This window comes from Antechinus flavipes, chromosome 4 (genome assembly GCF_016432865.1).
Source record: "Antechinus flavipes isolate AdamAnt ecotype Samford, QLD, Australia chromosome 4, AdamAnt_v2, whole genome shotgun sequence".
Lineage (NCBI taxonomy): Eukaryota > Metazoa > Chordata > Mammalia > Dasyuromorphia > Dasyuridae > Antechinus > Antechinus flavipes.
In genome coordinates, this window is record NC_067401.1 from 482536133 (window position 1) to 482558769 (window position 22637).

Consider the following 22637-nt stretch of genomic DNA (forward strand, 5'->3'; position numbering starts at 1 on the left):
CATAGACAGGCAGAGAGACAGAGAGAGGGAGATAGAGACAGAGACATGGAGAGTGAGAGACAGAGAGAGAGAGAGAGAGAGAGAGAGAGACAGAGACAGAGACAGAGAAACAGAGACAAAGACAGGCAGAGAGACAGAGAGAGGGAGATAGAGACAGAGACATGAGAGTGAGAGACAGAGAGAGGGAGACAGAGACAGAAACAGACATAGAGAGACAGAGAGAGTGAGAGACAGACAGAGACAGACATAATCCGGCAGAGAGACAGAGGGAGACAGAGACAGAGACATGGAGAGTGAGAGACAGAGAGAGGGAGACAGAGACAGAAACAGACATAGAGAGACAGAGAGAGGGAGACAGAGACAGAGACATGGAGAGTGAGAGACAGAGACAGAAGCAGACATAGAGAGACAGAGAGACAGAGAGAGGGAGAGACAGAGAGACAGAGACAGACATAATCCGGCAGAGAGACAGAGGGAGACAGAGACAGATCTCAAGAATCCCGAGTTAGTTGTAGAAGGAGCACATCTAGAGCCGCTCACTCACCTCCTTTGACAGATGGGGAACGAGGCCCAGAGAAGCAAAGGCCCCCTGCTCAAGATCGCCCAAGGTAGCAGAAATCAGAGGCAGGATTTGGGACCCCGTGCTTGCAGGCAGTGGGATAGTTCAGTGGGTAGAGCACTGGGCCTAGAACCAGGAAAACCTGAGTTCAAATCTAACCTCATACTCTCATTCAAATGGTAACCCTGAGTAAGTCATTTCACCCTGGTTGCCTCGGTTTCCCCATCTGTTAAATGGCCAACCACCCCAGAATCTCTGCCAAGGAAACCCCAAATGGAGTTCTAAAGAGTCAGATGAAGAAAACACTTGCACTCAGTGGGCCCTTTGTCAGGGCTGATTGACAGGTGTAGTTGCTGGATCACAGGATCACTGAGAAGTGAAGAAGGCTTAGAGGTCACAGATGGCTACGGGTGACTCAGGGCCCCCTTTTCCCTGCCCCCATTCCCCAGAAGGATTTCCCTCCTTTGCCATCCCTTCATAGGTCAGCAACTCCATTCAGTTCCCATTTCCAAGAAAGGGGAGCAGTGGGAAGCTTCTGGAAGGCAGAATTTTCTGAAGGGTAGAAATGGGATCATCCCTGGGATGTTGTGCTAAATGCAGCACGCTTTAGGGAGGATCTTGGTGATCTGGAGAGCAGTCAGAGAAGCGCCCGCAGCTAGAATGGAACAGGGCCATCCTGCATGAGGACTGATCAGAGAAGAGGCAGGAGGGGGTGATGGCTGGGTGCCTCTGCTATGGAAGAGAGCTCAGTCTTGCTCAGTGCCTCCCATCCCAAAATTCCCAGTGTTCACCATCTTTGCTTAAATACCTTCTGTAGCTCCCTTTTACTTCTAGGACAGAAACTTCTCCACTGGCTTTTAAAGCCTTCCCAGTCTGGTCCACATTCCCACTCCCATTCCCTGACGATGTGCTCTTCCCTGGCCCAACTGCCCTTTCTCAGCCTTCCTGCTCTATACCATTGTCCCTCTGCCTCAGAGAATCCCAGGCCTTCCAAGTGCCCTCCCATGGCCGCCTCCTACTGGGAGCCTTTCCTGCTCCTCCCAGACAGCAGCACCCTCCCCTGCAATCATTATTTTGTATTTAGTTTAAGATACATCACCACTATAGATTTCTTTAGGGCAGACACTGATTTCCTTTTTTTTTTTTTTTTTTTTTTATTGTTCACTCTTTGCCTGGCACAGTGTCTACTCTGGGCTATCAGCTTACAGTGAATTACCTCACACTTGTGAATTCAAATGGTATACTTACTACCCATAACAGCACAGTTCCCAATCCCTCCAATAAGGATAATAATTATCATTATTTGTATATGAAAAGCACTTTATGTATCATTTCATCCTCACAACAGCCCTGGGAGGTGGGTGCTATTATTATGCCCATTTTACAGATGAGGAAACTGAGGCAGGCAGGTTGAGGTCTTTCAGAATCCGGGCCCAGCACTCTGTCCATTGTGACCCGTGGCTGTCCCTCCACCTTGAAAGCGTTTGTCTGCTAGAAGCCAATTTGATGATGAGCCTTTCTCCTGGCCAGGCTGGTTCGGGAGACACAGGCGCACTTCTGGGTCTGCACTCAAAGCTTTTCCAGAGTGGGAGATCCCAATGGAGCCTGCGGTCACTAACTTAGCTCAGGGTCACCTTCATGGGAAGAGGATGTGTCAAAGGAAGATTTTGGAGGTATTAACACTAGGCAGGGCTGAAGGTGCTGTCGTGATCATCGTGGTGATCGTTATCCCAATACACAGACACATCCTGAGAGAGAGCTAGAGCGTGCTTAGTTGATGAATGATATTAAACACAATTAGTGAAAGGAAATAGAAATAGCTTCTCATCTATGCTGACAAATCCTGATTTAATCGGCAAAGCTCTTCTAATTATTTGCTTCCTTAGGGCTTTTCCTAGTTGTATAGTATTAGAATGTCAAGGTCAAGAACATTAAGCATGGAAAAGAGCATTGAGATATTTCTCTCCAGCCTCTGTGTGTGTGTGTGTAATTCCTTTCTAAGTGTATGCAAATCTCCCAAAAGGAAAACTTTCCAAGTTGCTTCAAGATTATATATTTATCAAGGCATCAAAACTACCAAGTAGATTAGAGGGTTTGCTGAAACTGAGATATCTCACAAAAGACACAGAACTATTCTTTGCACCGCCTAATAACCACCTGTCACTCTGGCTCTAATGGGGAAGTCTGGCATTGCAAGCTTTAAGAAATATATTGGTATTGATTCTATGCTTTCAACTTTAAATATATCTTAACAATCCAGAAATCAATAATTTATGCAATTAATTTTTCATTATAATGTTCTGGCTGCTGCATTAGGGATACTCTAACTTGAAGTAGGAAGGCAAAGTGAAAATAATTTCTGCTTGGAAATTCTAAAGAGGTTGTGGGTGAATCGTGAAGTAGGGCTTCTTTAGAGCTGTGGGGAAATAGGATCTATTTGCTTATTTCCTCTTCCATAAATCTGGGCCTGAAACGTACAGAGAACTTCAAAAGGCTAAATGCAATCATTAAATTTGTTCTAATAGAAAAGAATCGTGATCATACAATTGTGTCGTGTCAGCATATAAAATAAGACCATGTTAGCAATGCTGCTGTTAAGGAATTTTTTCCCAGCATGTCTAGTGCATTAGTATATTAATTAGTTTGGACCCACAGGCCCAGGACTTGACACAAATTAGGTCAGAGCTAAAAGAAATGAGGCTGACTTGCTAAATTTCTTTTACTAAAAATGGAAATCTATATCCATAATGCTGGTATTATGCATTTCCTTTTTGTGGAAGTTCAATATTGTATAATTCATAATAACCAAGACATAAATAGATATGAAAAGGTCTGAAAAGAAAATGTAGAAAGTTTTTATGTGGTGCTGAGGACACAGTCTGCTCTAGGCCTCAACAAATCTGAGAAATAGCACAGAAAATGGAAAAAGCATTGGATTTTAATCCTATACCTACCACATATTAATTGTATGATTTTTAAAAATTCACCTTTTGATTATTATGAACTTGACAACTGACAAACAAGCTTTTATCCTACACAAAAAATAAGGTAACGATAGCTAGCATTAATATAACACTTTAAGATTTGCAAAATGCTTTACAAATATCATTTCAGAGGATACTTCACAACCCTAGAAGGGAAATATTATCAGCCCCATTTTATAAACGAGGAAACTGAGGCAAATGAATGGCCCAGAGTCACCCAAGTAATAAGTGTCTAAGGCAGGATTTGAAATTGGTCTTCCTGACTCCATGTCCAGCATTCTGTCTACTTCACTGAATATGAAACCAAGAATTTCCTCTAAATATAGCTGGATTTGGAAGGTTTGGGAGTTTGTCTGGGTTGATATATTTCAAATTTAACATCGTCTTGCCAACACTGCCCCAGTTGTCTTCTTCTGTATTTCCTTCTGTTCTCATGTTTATTATTATTACTTTTTTTTTTTTAGTGATTCACGGAGCTCTCTTTTTCCTTCCTTTTTTTTGTGCTGCCATCACTCCTTAGCCCCCACCTCCAAAATAGCCCTCATCGATATACAGTAAGTATAACATGTGAAACAATCTCATGCATTGGATGCTTCTGCAAATGTGTCTCATTTTGAGCCTCTGGCTAATCCCGTCTCTGCCTGATAGGTGGGGAGCATCTTTCCTGAATGGGCCTCCTGAGTCCTGGCTGCTCATTGTGTGGGCCAGAATCTTGCAGCTTTCACAGGGGCTCGCCTTCCAATGGAATATCCCATAAACATTTACACAGGGGACCAGTAATCTGGCCAATTTAACTGGGTTAAAGGGTGGGGCTCTTCCTCTAGCTTTTTTCCCTTCTTCCTCTAGTATTTCACTTACACAGGAACATTCCCAGCATCACCTCCTTTGGGACTGGACTCAATCTTCTGTCTGAGTTGTGAAGCGCCCTTGCGTTTCGACGCTTGGCGCCTTGATGACACAGTGGATGAATGTCAAATTTGGAGTGAAGAAGACCTGAATTCAGATTTTGCCTCATACTTTTATTAGCAGTGTGACAACTTCTGTAGTCTCAGCTTATCTTAATATAATGTAATATATAATATATAATAAAATGTAATATCAAGCTCCATTCATTATTGCCAGGATCAAATGAAATACTAAATGCAAAGCACTTTGAAATCTTTAAAACATTATAGAAATGCTAACTTATTATTTGTTAATACAGGGGTACCACATTGAGGATGACAGTGTATACAGAATCTCATGAGGAGAAGAGTCCCCTTTTGTCCACATGTGCAGAGATCTAGACTTGAATTCTATACTGAGATTTACTAGAGTAAACCCTGGGTGGAAGAAATACAAGCCAAATAAATGGATATTTTAAAATCATCTCCAACATTGGATTTGGCCAATATGGGGGACCCTGGGATATTAGTTACAAAATGGTGTAGTCCTCAATGAGTTAATTATTGCATTAAAAGAATGAAATGAAAAGAACCAGGAGAAGAAAGTATGTACTAACTGCAAGATTACAAAAATAAATAGCTACAAAACACTTAATCAATGCTACATGGTGACAGAGAGGCAATGGACTCAAAGTACAGAATGAGATGGACATTTTGGTACACAGTGGAAGAATTTCTTTTGCTGACTATATGTTATAAGGGTTTTGGTTTTCTTTGTTTGTTTGTTGGGAAGTCAGCAATGTTTTCCCCAAAATGAAAAAAAAAAAAAGTAAAGGACAAAAAAGATGGTCACTGAAGCTTTTTTTTTTTTAATGGAAAAGAAGGGAGGCTAGAAAGAAAGGTGGACAAGCAGGCCGGCTTTGAAACTTTCATGCTGTATTTATTATAAACTTAAAAGGAAAAGCAAATTGTACATGAAAAAGATTCATGGTTTCACGTACAATTTTCTTTTCCTGTTCTGCTTTGTATGTGGAAATGCTCATTTTATTTGGTGTCCGTTAAGTTAAAACAAAATTTAAAAATAAACAAAAATCCCTTTAACCCTCAGGACTAGGCAAAAGAAGGTGAGGACAGAGCAGGGATAATGAACTTGGAACACAAGGGTGGAAGAAGAATAAGTTTAGGAGGAATGAAGCAGAAGAGATAGAAGGATAGGAGATTGTGCACAGGGAGGGATTTCAGTGTTCAGAGTCTTGGGGGAATATGTATATATAGATGGTGAGGATTAAGGGTACAACTATCTCTGTCAGTGACCAAGCCGGGCTTATATCCTATGCTCTCACACTTATCTTATAGTATATTTATTCTTATTTTGGAATCTGTAACCTCATGGTTGTTTTTTAAAAATTTGATAGCTGTTTTGTGTAATTGGCTTCTTTTGTGATCCTGTGTGTTTTATTTTATGCATTTAAAAACCTTTTTTCTGATAAGGGGTTTATAGGTTTTCCATTTCTGCCAAAGGGATTCATGACATAAAGGATTGAGAATCACTGATTTAAATGAAAGTTTTGAGTTAGGTTGGGATGAGGGGCAGCCACCAGAGCTGTCATTTTGTGGAGAAATCCAAAGGAAACTCCCCTTACCAATTTAGGATGACACCTTTTCTGCAACTTAGATCTGGTCAATCAAAAAGGTCAAATGACTTGTTCAGGGCCTTCTTCATTAGAAGCATAACTTGAACTTAGGTCTTCCTGACTCTGAGGTCAGCTCTCTATCTTCTGGCTGCCATATTGCCTTTCCTAGGATGTGTGTGTGTGTGGTGAGAGTGTGTGAGAGTGTGTGTGTGAGAGAGAGAGTGTGTGTGTATGAATGTGTGAGAGTGTGTGTGTATGTGTATGTGTGTGAGAGTGTGTGTGTGTATTGTGAGTGTGTGTGAGAGTGTGTGTATGTGTGTGAGTGTGAGTGTGTGTGTGTGTTGTAAGAGTGTGTGTGTATGAATGTGTGTGTGAGTGTGTGTGTATGTGTATGTGTGTGAGAGTGTGTGTGTTGTGAGTGTGAGTGTGTGTATGAGTGTGTGTGTATTGTGAGTGTGTGTGAGAGAGTGTGTGTATGTGTGTGAGTGTGTGTGTGTGTGTGTGAGAAAAGATAAGATAAAATCTCATCTTACCAAATTCCTTCTGTGATATAAATATGGTCTCAATTGCCTAATGTAAGGAGAGTCAAAACAGAGAAAGAAAACTATAAATCAATATTCCTAATAAATATTGGTGCAAAATTTTTCAAATAAAGAGGACTATAACAATTTATCATAAAGATTGTGTAATATGACCACATAGGATTTATATCAGGAATACGATGCTGGTTCAGTAGTAGGAAGATGATAAATTTGATCATGTTAATAAACAAAAAGAACATCCCAAGTCTATTCATCACACAATTTTGCTGTTGTTGTATACAATTCTGCTCTCTTCATTCAGTGATAGAAAGTATCACTTTCTAATACAAGTATAGATAAAGCATATATGTTCATTATGACTATTATTATTAAATGTCATTTTAGAAATTCTAGATATAGCAACAAGAACAAAATGAGAAAAAGAAATTGAAGGAATAAGCAGTCAAAGAGGATATAAAATAATTAACTGCCTCTTATGTACAATGTGATGGTTTAAAGAATCCAGAGAATCAACTGAAAAATAGTTGAAACAATTAAAAGCTTCAGCAAAATTGCAGGATATAAAATAAACCCACATTAAGTCATCAGCATTTCTGCATATTACCAGCAAAATCTAACAGGAAATGACAGGAAGAATAAACCCATTTAAAACAACATTAAAAATATAACATACTTGGAAGTCTGCTTGCCAAGATAAACACAGCTCTACTTCTATACACAAAACTCAGTATAGAAATGAAAAGATCTAAATAATTTGAAACATATTCATTTCTCAAGGGTAGACCAAGCAAATATTTAGAAAAAGATATTGCTACCTAAATTAATTTATTTGTCCAGTGCCATGCCAATGAAACTTCCAAAGGATTATTTTATAGATTTAGACTAAATAATTTAAAATTTTATCTGGAAGAATAAAAGGTCAAGAATAAGGGAATTAATGAAAAAGAGTAAAGAGAAAGAGAGCTTAGAAAAAAAATTGAATAGTTATAGAGTATTCCATTGAGTTGATATCCCCCAATTTGCTTTTTCCCTTAACATTGGACATTTGGGTTTCCTTTTTTTCTGACATTATAAGCAGCATCACTATGAACATTTTTGTACAAATTGCTTTCTTGTTTCTTTTGGATTATTACCTTAGGGGATATTCCCCAAAGTGAAATTACTAGGTCAAAAGATAGGAACATTTTTATGGTTCTTGTTACATACTGCTAGATTGCTCTCCAGAAAGATTGAATATGCATTTTTATACTGCTACCAGCAAATTTTAAGGGTACCTTCCGCACATCCTCACCAACAATGGCTTGTATAATTTATTTTAATTTTCCCTAGTTGAATTTGGGTAGCTTAAATTTGTTTTCTTCTGCATTTATTTAATTGCTAGTGAATCAGTATTCTTTTATGCCATGATATACTATGCTGTGTTTTCCTCATGTGTAAACTGTTTCATTGGGGGATCATGGTACTCTGGAAAGAGCACTGTATTTGGAAGTGAAAGGTCTCAAATGTAGAATTTGTTCTGTTGTTTACTACATCTGTGACCATGAATAAGTCATTTGAGTGCTTCAGACCTCAATTTCCCAAGAGTATTGGACTAAACCCCAACTTTTTAAACTATGGTTCACAACTCCATATGGGATCTTATAACAATGTAGGGAAGATGGAATTATGATTTATTTTCAGTAAATACTTGATTATATATATTTTATATACCTATATGCTGAGGAGCACATAGAAATTTATTGGGTGCAAAGGGGTCATGAGTGAAAAAATGTAATAAATCCTGGCCCAGACAATATCTAAAGTCCCTTCCATCTTTCTTTCCATGAGCTTATGAAGCAAATCTGGGATAGCAGGTTAAAGAATTTTTGTCTTACATGAACTGACTGATGCTAAATGAAGTGAGTAGAACTAAGAGAACATTGTACATGGCAACAACAAGATTATATGATGATCAATTCCATGGACTTGACTCTTTTCAACAGCGAGATGATTCAGGCCAGTTCCAATGGTCTTATGCTGGAGAGAGCCATCTGCATCCAGAGAGAGGACTGTGGGGACTGAGTGTGGCTCACAATATAGTAGTATTTTTACCTTTTTTATTGTTGTTTGCTTGCATTTTGTTTTCTTTCTCATTTTTCCCCTTTTTGATCTCTGATTTTTCTTGTGCAGCATGATAATTATGGAAATATATATAGAAGAATTGCACATGCTTAACATAAAAAAAGAATTTGTTTTATCCAAAAGGCAATATAGAGCCTCCTGAGAATTTTGAGCGTTGGAATAATATGGTAAGATATGTCCATTAGGAAGCTAATTTTGGCAGCTTTGTCCAGAATGAGCTAGAAAATGGGGAGAGGAAAAAAAGAAAAAAGAAAATTGAGAGAGGGCCTGAAAGCAGAAAAGTTGGGGACTCTGAGTCTGGCATGATATCTAGTACGATTAGTTTTTTGGTTGCGTTTTGCTGAATTTTGTTGTTATTAAGAAAGAATCAAGCAGAGGGTAGGAACACTTCTCATGTTAAAAAAAAAGAAATTAATTATCAGGGGAAAGGTTATTTTATCACTCAAAATGATTCAGTGAGAGATGGTATCTAAGCCAAGTTCCCCTCAATCACATTGGAACAAAAAGAAATATGCAAATAATATAAAATCACCAGAGAGTGGAAGGAATAAGATTTTGTTTCATTTTAAATAAGCAATTATTAACTACTTGCTGTTTACCAGATGCTTTGAAGAGCACTTGATAAAATATTATTTCAGTTTATCCTCATAGCAGCCCTAGGAGGTAGGTGCTATTATCATCCTCATTTTATTTTATTTTATTTTTTTAATCAAAGCTTTTTATTTTCAAAACATATGCATGTATAATTTTTCAACACTGACCCTTGCAAGACCTTGTGTTCCAAATTTTCCCCTCCTTTCCCCACCCCTTCCCCTAGATGGTAAGTAATCCAATATATGTTAAACGTTAAAATATATGTTAAATCCAATATATGTATACATATTTATATCATTATCTTGCTGCACAAGAAAAATCAGATCAAAAAGGAAAAAAACAAGAAAGAAAACAAAATGCAAGCAAACAACAACATAAAGAGTAAAAATGCTATCTCATCCTCATTTTATAGATGAAGAAACTGAAGTTGTTAACTTGCCCTGAGTCGTCTAGCTAGCAAGTAACTGAAGCTAGATTTGAACTCAGGATTTCCTACCTAGAGCTCAATCCACTTCACCACTGCAGCGCCTCAGAAAAGTTCTCAGCAAAACAGCCCCAAGAGATCTTTTCCAACTTCTGCCCTCTTCATTAAGGATCGGACTTGGTGGTCCCTGAGGTTTCTGCAGGATGCTCTGTTATTCCTAGCTTAGGAGATGCTCCAGCCTCCTCATGCCCACTGAGTCTGAGCTTCTCCCTTAAGCTTTGGGGTGATTCTCGACCTAACACACTCTGTGGCTCCCAGCCACCCTGGAAGAAGGCCGGCGTTAAATGGCCAGGCCTCCTGTCGAGGGCAAGTGTAGGGCCGGCCAAAGCCCTGGACACACTCCCAGAAGCAATCCAACTTGCTATTCGGTTCTGAGCCTAGCTCCTTGTCCGTTTGAAAGGCCTCTCTGGGAGACAGACGTGCTTAAAGACAAGCCAGCACTTGTTCAAGCAGCTGCAAATTAGAGTCTGGATTCTAGACAACAGGCAGTTGTTATTCTGGTCAGGCTCTCCTCTCCAGGGAGCGTGGCTAGCCTCGGATCTGACTGCGGTCTATTTGGGAGGCAGGCTCCAGGCTCCGTCAGGCCTCCGTGCAATCAGCACATCCATCCATCCCAAGGGAGGACCTCACCCCCTCTTGGGAATCCTTGGCTCTGAGAGAATGGTAAACATCTTTGGTGAATGTATCTCCCCCCAGCAAGCTTCCACCAAAGAGCTCCCCAATGCGCCGGTAGCTTTACTCAGGGTCTCTTGTCATTTGGTGACTCCCATTTGGGGTTTTCACGGCAGCGATACTGGAGTGGACCGCCATTTCCTTCTTCAATTTATTTTACCAATGAAAAAATTAAAGCAAACAGAGTTAAGTGACTTGCCCAGGCTCCCATAGCTCCAAGCTCGAAGAATAAAATCCTCTGGCACTTACAGGCCTTCATGAGCTGAGCCTTCCCCACTTTTCCAGTCGTCTTATACATTAATTCTCTCCATACACCCAAGATCCAGCCACACGGGCCTATTTGTAGCTCCTTAAACATGTCCCTTCATCTCCTCTCTGCAGGCCTTTGCCCTGGCTGTCCCCCCAGCCTGGGGACGGCTTCTTGGCTTTCTGCATGAATCAACTCAAGTCCTGCCTTCTTTCTGCAGGAAGCCTTTCCCAATCTCTACTGCCTTTGCCTTTCAAATCTTCTCGGTGTGGACCTTGTATATATTCACATGTTGTCTGCTCCAATAGAACATATACATATGCTCCTTGATCTCAGGGACAGTATTTTAAAAAAACTTTTTCTGTAGCACAGGGCCTGGCACATGTGTTTAATAAATGCTCATTGATTGATTAGTAATAGATTGCAGTCTGCTAAAGCATGGGGCTCCATGCTTTGTAGCCATATTCTCACTAGAAAAGTTTCTAGGTATAAAGGATAAAATGGAAAAAAATTGAAGATGAGTGAAAAAGGAACCAACATTAAGGAAAGACTTAGCAGAGAAATGAATGGGATCAAGGACACAAATTCTAATTAAGGGTTAGGTCTGGGAAGGAGATCTAATCTTCTGAGACTAAAGCAAAGGGAGTGAGAGTGAGGGAAAATGCAGAGAGATTCTGATCTGTGGAGGAGAGAAAATGGGGCAGTTCCCCTATGTGCAGCTTCCATTTCTCTGGCTCAGTAGAAGGTCCCCTGCAGAAAGGCGGGATGGGGGATGAGGGATCTGGAGTGGCAAAGGGAGTTTGGAGAAAAAGAAAAAAGTTTCAACTTCTGGAGGAGGCAGATTGAAGGCAAGAAGGAGGGAAGGAGAGAGGATGAGCAGAAAAGAGAAGGGAACATGGAGAAAGCTGGAGAAAAGAAGGACGTAACAGATGCCTCAGGTTCAGAGATAGACTTGGTATTAATATGAGAAAGACAAGGAGGGCAAGAGAACTGAAGCTCCAGGGCAGTGTGTGCACCTCTGAACTGAGTAACTACAGGCTGTTGTTATGGGCCCCTACATCCTCTCCCATTGGAAAGCCCTCAGTTCTCCTTAGAGCCAGACACTTCACCTTTGCCTTCAGGGCAGGGAAAGTAAACAGTTTAATTAATTTTTAAAAAATTCCATTGATATCAGGGACATGCTTCAGCATCCGCAGCCACAGCAATAGAAACAAAAACTAGAAGTCACAGAAGCTGTCTGAGGTCCCTTCCCCCAGGGCGAAGGCTTCCTCTTCACCTCTCCACTTGTCACTCCATATCTGCAGAGGAGAATCAGGAAGGTGAGCTGCTCACTGACCTGTCTCCATTCCGGTGGTTTGAGGAGGGATGTGTGCTGGCCCCGGGCTCACAGCCTCCGTTAGGTATCGGGTAGCCACCTGGGCAGGTGTCCCCACAGGAGGTAAGGACTAGGCCCATGCCGGGGCTGCTCTGCTTGATTCACACTGAATGCAGAAAAGCTGTAGATCGCGCAATTCTGGCTGTGGGGCACAAACATGGCTCCCCCCCGGAAGTAGTCAGTCATTCATTCTAGGTCGTCTCTCCCTATTACTGTTATCTCTCTCTGTCCTAGAGACTCTTTTCCTGGGGTCCACAGACCCTCAAGGAGTCAAAGGAGGGATGGATTTTAGGAGGTCTCGTGAACTTGGATGGAAAAAAAGTGACAGCTTTATTTCCACTACTCTAAAGGAAATTTAGCTCATCCTTAGACCATTAAATGTTATTCTGGGAAGGGGTGTAGTGTTCTGGATGGTTTTCTAGAGGTCTCTGGACCAGCCTTCCTTTCAGCAGAGTAATCACCAGGAGAACAGGCAGGGATAAAGTCCAAATCCTTTATTGTCTCCTTCACAGTCTTGTCTCCTTGCCTGGGGCCGGGCCAGCTTTCTGGAGGTCCTCCAGAATGTGTCTTGGTTTCTGTGGGGGAGGCGGGAGGACCACCACAATGGTCTCTGTCTTGAAGTCTGTCTCAGTCCGGGAGCTTGTGCTCCAGCCTCCAGGTGCGAGGCCACAAAGGTGGGAGATGAAATGAATCTCTGGCTGAGTTTGTCCCAGTTTATATGCAGCATACTGAGTATAAGCCAATCATTATATCACTAGGGAACCATTGTTTCTCGTCAGATTAATTCAATCATACTGAACTAGAGAACTATTAATCACCATGAGAAACTAGATAACCATTGTCTCATCAGTTCCACTGAGGTCGCACTTTGTGAGAATCCTTGTTTCAGGTGCAGAGTTCTGGCCCATTACAAAGGGGTCCCTGGTTTGCCAAAGGAATCCACCAAAGAAACAAGCCTTGTTAAATGTGTGCCAGATGGGGCAGCCTGGATAGAGAGGCCCAGAGGGAGAGAGACCGGAATTCACACGGAACCTCAGACATTCTGGCGCAGGGAGCTTACTAATGAGGCAGAAAAAAGCACGGATGCCAGACCCCCACCGACGTTCACTACCAGGGGCATTTGGAACCTCCACCTTTGCCTCAGTTTCCCTCATCTACCAAATGAGACTTCTGGATTAGAGGGTTGACCAGAGCCCTATAGAAGCCTTCCCGGTTCGGATCTCTGTTTGCTCCCCTGTGACTAGAACCAGCTCCAGTCGTCCTGATTACTCTCTGGCCATTGGATCCTCCCCCCCCCCCCGCCCCCTGCTCTGACAGGGAGGCTGGTGACCTCCCCCGGCCCTCCTTCACTTCCATCACTCTTGTGTCAGGGCATCCCTTCCAGATGTCGGGGTCGTCCTTGAGAACCAGGAACAGCCATAGACCTGAGGGGCAGCACATGCCCGAGGGGCCCCTATCCCAACCCGTAGGAAGACTCCCAGGCCTAGAGAGGGTCCAAACGTGCTTCCTGCTTTCAAGGAGCTCACACTGTGAGGAGGGAGACAGCCTGCAAAAAACCTGCACCGCTACATACACAGTGAGGCACCTGGTTCTCTCAGCCGTGGCTCAGCCCTATAACATGTAACGAACACTATCACTAGACTCCAGGGAGGGGAGCCTGTGGTGGTTGGTTCTCCTTTGTTCTCCAAGAGCAGCCTCCCTTTCCCTCCAGAGCATCTGGGTCCAGTGGCCAGATAGAAATCAAGAGCAGGCCCTGACGCTGTGGGAAACCTCAGTCTTTTAAGGCTAAAGTCTCAATTTGACCAAGACAACACCCATTCGGTGATTAAGGTGAGGTAGCAATTGAGACCAAAAAAAAATCTCTTTCACCTAACCCCTCCCATTTGCCCCCCACCTTCCTTCCCCCCCCCCAGCCCAAATCCAAATAAATCAATCTGGAAGGGGAAAACCCTCAGGTTTTCTGACCAAAGCAGAAATGACTGTATTTACATTCAATCTGAGTTAATCCAGAACTAAATAACCAAATAGGGCTTGGCCTAGGACCTGTTGGTGGCCAATGAGAATCAGATTGGTTTTAATTTAAAGCATGGTTCTTAAGAAAGAAATCTAACCAGTAAACTTTAAGATATCTTGAGAGGGTTCAGAGGTACAAAAGAAAATAAATGTTTTTAAGAGCATCTGTAGGTAAGGGTTTGATACCCTATATGAACAGAAAGAGGGAAGGAAAAAGAGAAGGAAGGAAGGTTAGGAAAGAAAAGAAGGAAGGGAGGGAGGAAAGAAAAGAGGGAGGAAGGGAGGAAGGAAGAGAAGGAAGGAAGAAAGGAAGGAAGGAAGGAAGGAAGGAAGGAAGGAAAGAAGGGAGAAAGGAAGGAAGGAAGGAAGGAAGGAGGAAGGAAAAAGAGACAAGAAAGAAAAGAGGGAAAGAAGAAAAGAAGGAAGGAAAGAAGGGAGGAAGGAAGGAAAAGAGACAAGAAAGAAAGAAGGAAGGAAGGGAGGGAGAAAAGGAGGAAGAGATGGAGGGAAGAAGAAAGGGAGGGAGAGAGGGAGGGAAGGAGAAAAAAAAAGGAAACACATGTTTCCCTGAAGAAAGGTAGAGAAAATCACATAACTGTTCCAACTAGGTCCATTACAAATTAATATTATATAATCTCAACTGGATCCTCACTGCTGTAACAATTCTACTATGTCTCCTGTATCAACTCACTCTTCACAGCAGCTCTTCTAAACCTCCCCACCCCTCAGACTTCCTATGGCTTTTCTCCCCCAAATTTGTCTCATGTTTTACAGGAAAAAACTGAGGCCATTCACAATGAAGTCCCTCATCCTATAGCACTCAAATGCCTTCTGCCACTGCTTCCTTCTTCATTCTTGTCTCATATAAAGAGGGGGCCTTATTCTTTACCAAGGCTGACCCTTCTACCTGCATAGGTAATTCCATTCTCTACTGTCTCCTACAACAGCGTCTCCTCTATCACCCCTCTATTATTTATTTTTAATCTCTCCACCTCTACTGTCTCATTCCCTATCCACTTACAAACACGCCCATGTCTTCTCATCTTCAAAAAGCCCTCTCTTGACCCTTCTGTTCCTGGTAAATACCATTCTCTCTCTTTTGCCCTTTGGTGCTAAACTGTGAAAAGGAATCTACAACAGGTTCTACTTTTTCTCCTCTTACTCTCTTCTTAATCTCTCACAATTTGGTTTCTCATCTTATTTCACTGAAACTAGTGATCTTTTACTTGCCAAATCCAATGGTTTTTTCTCAATCCACATCCTCCTTGACTTCTCTGCAGCCTTTTACACTGATCACTCTCTTCTCTTTGATTCTCCCTTCTAAGTTTCTGGGATACTATTCTTTGCTGGTTCTCCTGCTCCCTAACTCCTTTTCTTCTTCTCTCTCCTCATTTGGATCCTTCTCCCGATCATACCCTCTAATTGTAGGTGTCCCTCAGGGTTCCATCCTGGACCCTCTTCTTTTCTCCTTCTATACTTCTTTCCTTGGGGATCTCATCAACTCCTGTGCATTTAGTTACTGTCTCTGTCCTGATGATTCTCAAATCTGTCTACCCTGCCCCAATCGCTTTGCTGAACTCTGGTCTTGCATCTTCAAGTGACTCTTAGACATCTCAAACTGGATGCCCAGAAAACATCTTAAACTCAACATATCCACAACTGAAATTCATTCTCTTCAGTCCCAAACCACCTCCCCCCACTTTTCCTGTTAGGGAACTACCCTTGTGGTCTCAAGCCAGTTTTACAATGTGAGTGTCATCCTCAGTTCCTTACTATTCCCTCATCCCGCCCCCCCCCCCATATCCAGCCTATTGTCAGCTTCACCTTTGTAGCATCTTCCATTCCTCCAGTATGGCCCTTGTCACCTCACCCTTGGACTATTACCTTAACTGCTGGAATTCACCCTGCCCTAAGCCTCTCTCTGCTTCAGTCCAGACTCCATTCACTCAAGTGATCTTTCTAAATGCAGGCCCAATTACATCACCTCTCTAATAAAATTAATAAAATTTTTATTAATTAGTAAATTTTTTATTAATAAAATTTAATAAAAATCCTTATTATCTCCAGGATAAAACAGAAAATCTTCTGATTAGCATTCAAAGTCTTCTTACCTTTCCATTCTTCTTAACACCTTACTCTCCAAAGTATACTCTTCTATACAGTGACAGTGGCCTCCTGGGTATTCTGGTAACAAAACACTCCATTTCTCAGATCTCAGCATTTTCCTCTGGCTGTCCCCAATGCCTGAATATCCTCCCTCTTCATGTCTACCTCCAGGCTTCCCTGATTTCCTTTAAGTCCCAACCTCTTACTTCTAGAGCTATCTCTCCATTAATCATTTATAGCTTATCTATAGATATTTGTTTGTAATTTCCCCTAATAGATGAACAATTTGAGAGTGTTCAATTCTTCAGCACTTAGCACAGTGACAGCATATATGAGATCCTTTTTACACATTTATTGACTGACCAGTCTAATCTATCTCTAAACGAGACTCTCCTCTATGATTCCTTAGAATCCAGCTTTTGCTTGGAGATAACCATTTGGAGAACTCATGACTTACAAGATAACCATGATACTTCTGGATAATTGTTACCAAATTTTCCTTGAAATCAAGCTTACATTGGCCACTTAGCAAATGTCCTTAAGCAGTGTCTCCCTCATTAGTATGTGAGTTCCTCAGAGTAGGATCTATCTTACTTTGCTTTTTTCATAGTTCTTAATAAATGCTTTTTCATTCTTTCCTATTTTCTCCTAATTCCATTCTCTAGTTTCCAGGAGAACAAGTCAATTCCCTCTTCTAGAAAATAAATCTTCAAACACTAGAAGATAATCAATTTCCAATCCTGCTGGGTCTTCTCTTAAGGCTGAAAATTCCCAGTTCCTTCAACCAGTCTTCAAATGGCACAATACAAGGTCTTGCTGAAGAATTTTGGAATAGATTGTGTGATATGGGAGTTGCTGACAAAGACCCACCCAGCACAGCATACTCTCATTAAAAAAGGCACTGTGCGGTATGAACAAAGTCGAGTTGTAGTAGCTCAAAAGAAACATGAAATGCACGCATTTAGAGAATCCACCCCAAGTATTCACATATACTTTTTGTTCCCTCCCTGTGATAGAGCATTTTGAGCTCACATTGGTCTGATCGGCCATAGTTGGACACACTGCAACTTGACTTTAACATAAATGATGTTATTTTGGTTCTCTGCAAGAACAAAGGACAACTAACAAATTAAATTGCATGATTTTCAGGTCCTTCCCCATTTTGATTGTTTATATCAAGGCAGTTTAGTTTATCAATATCCTTCCTAAAATAGGATACCTAGAACTGAACATAATACTACAGGTAAAATTTGACTTGGGCAGAGTTCAGCAGGAATATCATACCTCCTTCCCACACTGCTGAATATGAAGCCTTTCTTTATATTTTATACTCTTTTGAAATTTTATTTCTATTTATATCTAGTTTTCAGATAACCTTTATTTATGAATATCTTTCCCATCCCCCAACTAGTGAACCATTTTTTGTTTAAAAAAAAAAGAAAGAAAAGTCAATTTAAAAAATGAGAAAAAAGAATCAGTTCAACAAAACTATCAACTGTGATTGATGGTACACATCATATTCAAAACCCATCATCAACCCCTTCTGTGAAGGAAGGAGATACATTTTCTCCAGTTCTTTCTGGGCTAAGCTTGGTTAATATAATTAAAGTGCCCTTAATTTCAATTTTTGATGTTCTTTTGATTTACACTTTTGCAGTTATTGTATACATTCTTTACCTGATTATGTTCACTTTGCATTAGTTCATTTAAGATTTTCCAGGTTTCTCAGAATTCTTTATATTTGTTATTTTCTTATTATGTATGATATCTCATTTCATTCATATACTATGATTTGTTTAGCCATTCTCTAATAGGCATTTCTTATGCTTTGTCTGCTTCGTTTTGAAATGGACAAAAGACTGGCCTCCTCATCTCTGGCTCAAGGGGCCTCAGGCTTATAGGAAAATATTGCTTAAACTAAATTAAGAAAAGTGTTTTTTATATTCAGACAGAATACTTGCCTAACAATGTCAGACATCCTGTAAGCTCCCCAGCATCCCCCTTCTCCAGCGAGAAGTCACCGTTGTAACCACAAGACAGAACAAGAATTGCTTATAAGTCTGTCTCTATTTGGGTTCAGGACAGACCTCGATCCAGAGATCCATCCCAGCCAGTGAATAAAATGCTCTCTAAATTGCAAACACCTTGGCTGTCCTGAATTTTATTGCCTGGCCTATTTCAGTTTTCTGTACAAAAAAGTGCTGGAATGAAAATGATGGTATATATGGGACCTTTCTTTTAGTCTTTGATAATAGATCTAGCAGTGGTATGTCTGGGTCAAAGAGCATTTTATTAACATTTTAAATGTACTTCCTAATTGCTTTCCAGGTTCTTGGATAAATTTGTCACTTTATCAAGTATATTAGTGTGCTAATTTTTCACCAGACCCTTCAATATTGAATAGTACTATTTTTTTAATCATCTTTGTCAATTTATTGTGACATAAAATCTTTTTTTTAAATTAAAGCTTTTTATTTACAAGACATATGCATGAGTAATTTTTCAGCATTGACCCTTGCAAAACCTGTTCCAACTTTTCCCCTCCTTCCTCCCGCCCCCTCCCCTAGATGGCAGGTAGTCCCATATGTGTTAAATATGTTAAAATATATGTTAATCAATATATGTATGCATATTTATACAGTTATCTTGCTGCATAAGAAAAATTACATCAAGAAGGAAAAAAAAACCTGAGAAAGAAAATAAAAATGCAAGCAAACAATAACAGAAAGGGTAAAAATGCTAGGTTATGGTCCACACTCTGTTCCCATGGTTCTCTCTCTGGGTGTAGGTGACTCTCTTCATCATTGAACAAGTGGAACTGGTTTGAATCATCTCATTGTTGAAGCGAGCTATGTGTGATATAAAATCTTAAGAATTGTTTTGGTGAACAATGAGTAAGAGTTGCATTTCTTTTACTTTTAGTGTTTTGGATAAATCTTTCATGTGACTATCAATAATTTGTTATTCTTAAGAACTGGGTTTTGTTTGTTTTTAGTATCACTAGATTTTTCTCTGATTTCATTAGTTTTTTTTTGATTGTCATATCATTCCTGTAACTTAAATGGACTTAGGTACTTGATTTGTTTGACAATTCCCAATATTTCTCTCCTCCTCAGTCATGTTCATATTCTTCTAGTTGGAAAAACTCAACCCATTTCCTCTGATTTACCCTGAATTTTCAGTCCACTAAGACTCCTAGATCTTTTATTTATTTTTTAAAAGATTAATTAGTGTCTAGTCCTACCTCTTCCATCCAGTATTTGTGAATTTGTTTTGGAACCTGACTTTTAAGATGACTTTTTTCCTTTTTCTCTTTAAAGACATTGTTTTATACTAACAAAAAAGGAAAAAGATCTGTTTTTCAAGTTACAGATAGCTTAAAGGATTTATACACAAATGTGTCATTAGGAAAACTCAATACCCAATCCTTTAATTTTTAAAAGCAAGATCACCCCTCTCTCCCACTGAATTACTTTGACTTTGAAGATTAATATGACAAATAGCCATTTAAGATTATAATAATATAATTATATTTTAGGAGCTTTTAAAATAAAAAGAACAGAAGAATAGGAATGGAGGTTATTTTAACAGAAATTCAGTATGGCACAACTCCCACAGATGACTCAGGCAACTATTCATCTCCTCCCCAGAAAAATCTCATCAGTTTGCTAAAAAAGGATCCCCTGAGAATTTTCAGGGCAAGTAAACATTCTTTCCATGTTTGATAGCAATACTAAATTGGTAATGTATTGATTGAATAATTGCTTCAAAGACACAGAGACTTAGCATGGTATAGTGGAAAACACTGGGAAGAACAGAGTAAACTTTTGTCAGATGACCATAACTTGGGTTTGGAGCTGTGTGGTCTTGGGCCAGTAAGTTAATGAATTGTTCTGAGCCTCACATGTGTTAGATTGTTAACTTCTTGAGGACAAAGACTGTCTTTTTTTTCTTAGTCCCATTGCTTAGCATAATATCTGACACACAGAAAGCACTTAATAAATATTTATTGGATGACTGATTGAGGCACAGTACATATAGTGCTGAACTTGGAGTCAGGAAGACCCGGATTCAAATCTTTCCTCAAAAATTTACTGGTTGTGTCATCCTGGGTAAATTGCTTAATCTATTTTAGTCCCAGAATATAAAATGGGGATGATAATATAGCTTATCTCCTAATGTAGTTGAACCAACTAAAAAGTATTTATAAAGCACTTTGCAAGCCTTCAAATCCTATATAACAGACTTGTACCCATCAATTTTTGACTTTCCCCACCTCCAGTTCAAACATCATAAAATGTACCCTCACATCAGTTTCTTAGGATTAGTTATGTTGTGGTGGTAAGAGACCCGTGGGGAGGGAGCATTCTGGGAAGATGGCAGATGAAGTCAGTAAATTTCCATCCCTCCAGATTTCCCCCACAAATAGAACAAATTTGTGCCTCAAGGCAAACATAGACTGGTGAAAAAGCAAGGGGACTAGGGCTCCTGCTGGGACAACTGCGGGAGATCAGGGAGGCAGGGGATTAATCTGGATGAAATGCAAATCCTTCCAGGCTAGCTCTGCAGAAACACCAAATGGGGAGCCTGGGGCTAGCTGAGTCTGAGAGGACCAATTGATCCTTGGTTAGGAACGCCAGGCCCAGCTGTGCTGCAGAGGTGTGGCCCTGGTCGAGAAGGATCCAGCATACCTGGGAGTGCAGAAGCGGTGGGGGAGGGATGCTGCTGGCTGTGGGCACTCAGGAAGGGGGAGCTCTTGGTTTGGGGTTCCAGGTAAGCAGGGAGAGTTAAAGGGAAGCTAGAAGCACTATCCTGCCACACCATAATTAGAAGTGCTTATACGAATACTTCTCATTAAAAAAAATGAACTAGCAAAGAAGAAAGAACTCAATCATAAAAACTTATGATGGGAACAGGAAAGACAGGGATTCAGAGAAAGACACTGAATTAAAAAAGCTTCTTCTACCCCAAAGACTAATGTTAAATAGCTCCCTGCTCAGAGAAAATTTATGGAAGAACTCAAAGAAAAAAAAAAAACCTTTAAAAATCAAAGGAAAGACATTGAGGAAAAACTAAAAACTAAAACTAAAAATCATACAAGAAAAACAAGATTATGAAAAAAAGGAGAAACAATTTTAAAGATGAAATAACTCTTTGAAAATGAAAATTAGGCAAGGAAAGCCAGTGAAGCTATAAGAAACCAAGAAATAACAAAACAAATTATAAAGAATGAAAAAATAGAACAGAATGTGAAACATCTTATAAGAAAAACAACAGATCTGGGGAACAGATTAAGAGGAGAAAATATAAGAGTAATTGGATTGCCAGAAATTTTTGACCAAAAAGAGACCTTTGGCACAATAATGCAGGAAATAATCCAAGAAAATTGTCCTGGAGTGATAGAACATGAGGAGAAAGTAGAAATAGGGAAAAAAAAAAACCCATATGATGATCACCAACTCAATAAGATCTTTTGTCAAAAGCATATAAGAATATTATTGACAAATTTTGAAACCCCCAGGCCAAAGAGAAAATTTGGCAATATACAAGAAAAAAACAATTCAAATATGCTAGAATTACAATTGGAATTGCACAGGACTTATTAGCAGCCATAATAAAAAACTGCAGGTCCTGGAATCATATGAATCAGCAATCAAAAAAACTAGGTCGGTGGCCAAAAATATCACATCCAGCAAAATTATTCCTATTACTGAATGAGAAAAAAGGACATTCTTCAACTAAACCCGAACTCAATAGGATATTTAACATATGACAGCCAATCTCAAAGATCAATTTCAAGGAACTTAAGATGGACAAATTGTTTATGTTTTTTACATGGAAATGCATAACACATGTTTAAGATTGTCATCAGCAATTGGGTAGTTCAAAAGAAAGATTGAGACAATTGAATATGATCTGACTCTAAAAAGCAAAACTGCCTAGGAAAAGGTAAAAATAAGTCATTGTTATACAATTAAGGTACAGAGGAAGAACTAGACACAGAGATACTGGAGAGGAGTAGGGCTTGTAGTTCTGAAAACCTACTCATCTCGGGAATGGATCAAATAACATTTATCAGTGGTTCTCAAAGTATGGTCTAGAGAATCCTGGGGATCTCTGAAACCCTTTTAGAGGGTCTACAAATTAAAAATAGTTTTTATTTCCAATATGGTAAATGTCTGTAAATATAATCCAGATAAACAAAAATGCTTTGGAGAGATCCTCAATAATTTTTAATAGGATAAAGATACTGAAAATAAAAGTTTGAGAAACACTGACATATTATGAAGGGTATAGCACTCTCCAAAATCTATAATGAAATAAAGAGAGACAGACTGGTGGAGGGGGAGACAAAGAGTGGGGGAAGAAAATAAAGGTGGGGGGAGGTGAAGCAATAATTGCAAGGCAAGTTAAAGAGTAGA

The 22637-nt window shown here is 40.0% G+C and overlaps 1 protein-coding gene across 1 annotated transcript in view; it reads right to left on the reverse strand.

The window, feature by feature from the left end:
* Positions 1 to 462: 462 nt before the first annotated feature.
* The window catches only part of BTBD8 (BTB domain containing 8), a 157609-nt gene continuing 135434 nt past the window's right edge, over positions 463 to 22637 (reverse strand). The window contains exon 18 of the mRNA XM_051999997.1: positions 463 to 685. Coding sequence (XP_051855957.1) covers positions 594 to 685 — 92 coding nt within the window. The 3' untranslated portion in view covers positions 463 to 593. The remainder of the gene's footprint in view (positions 686 to 22637) is intronic.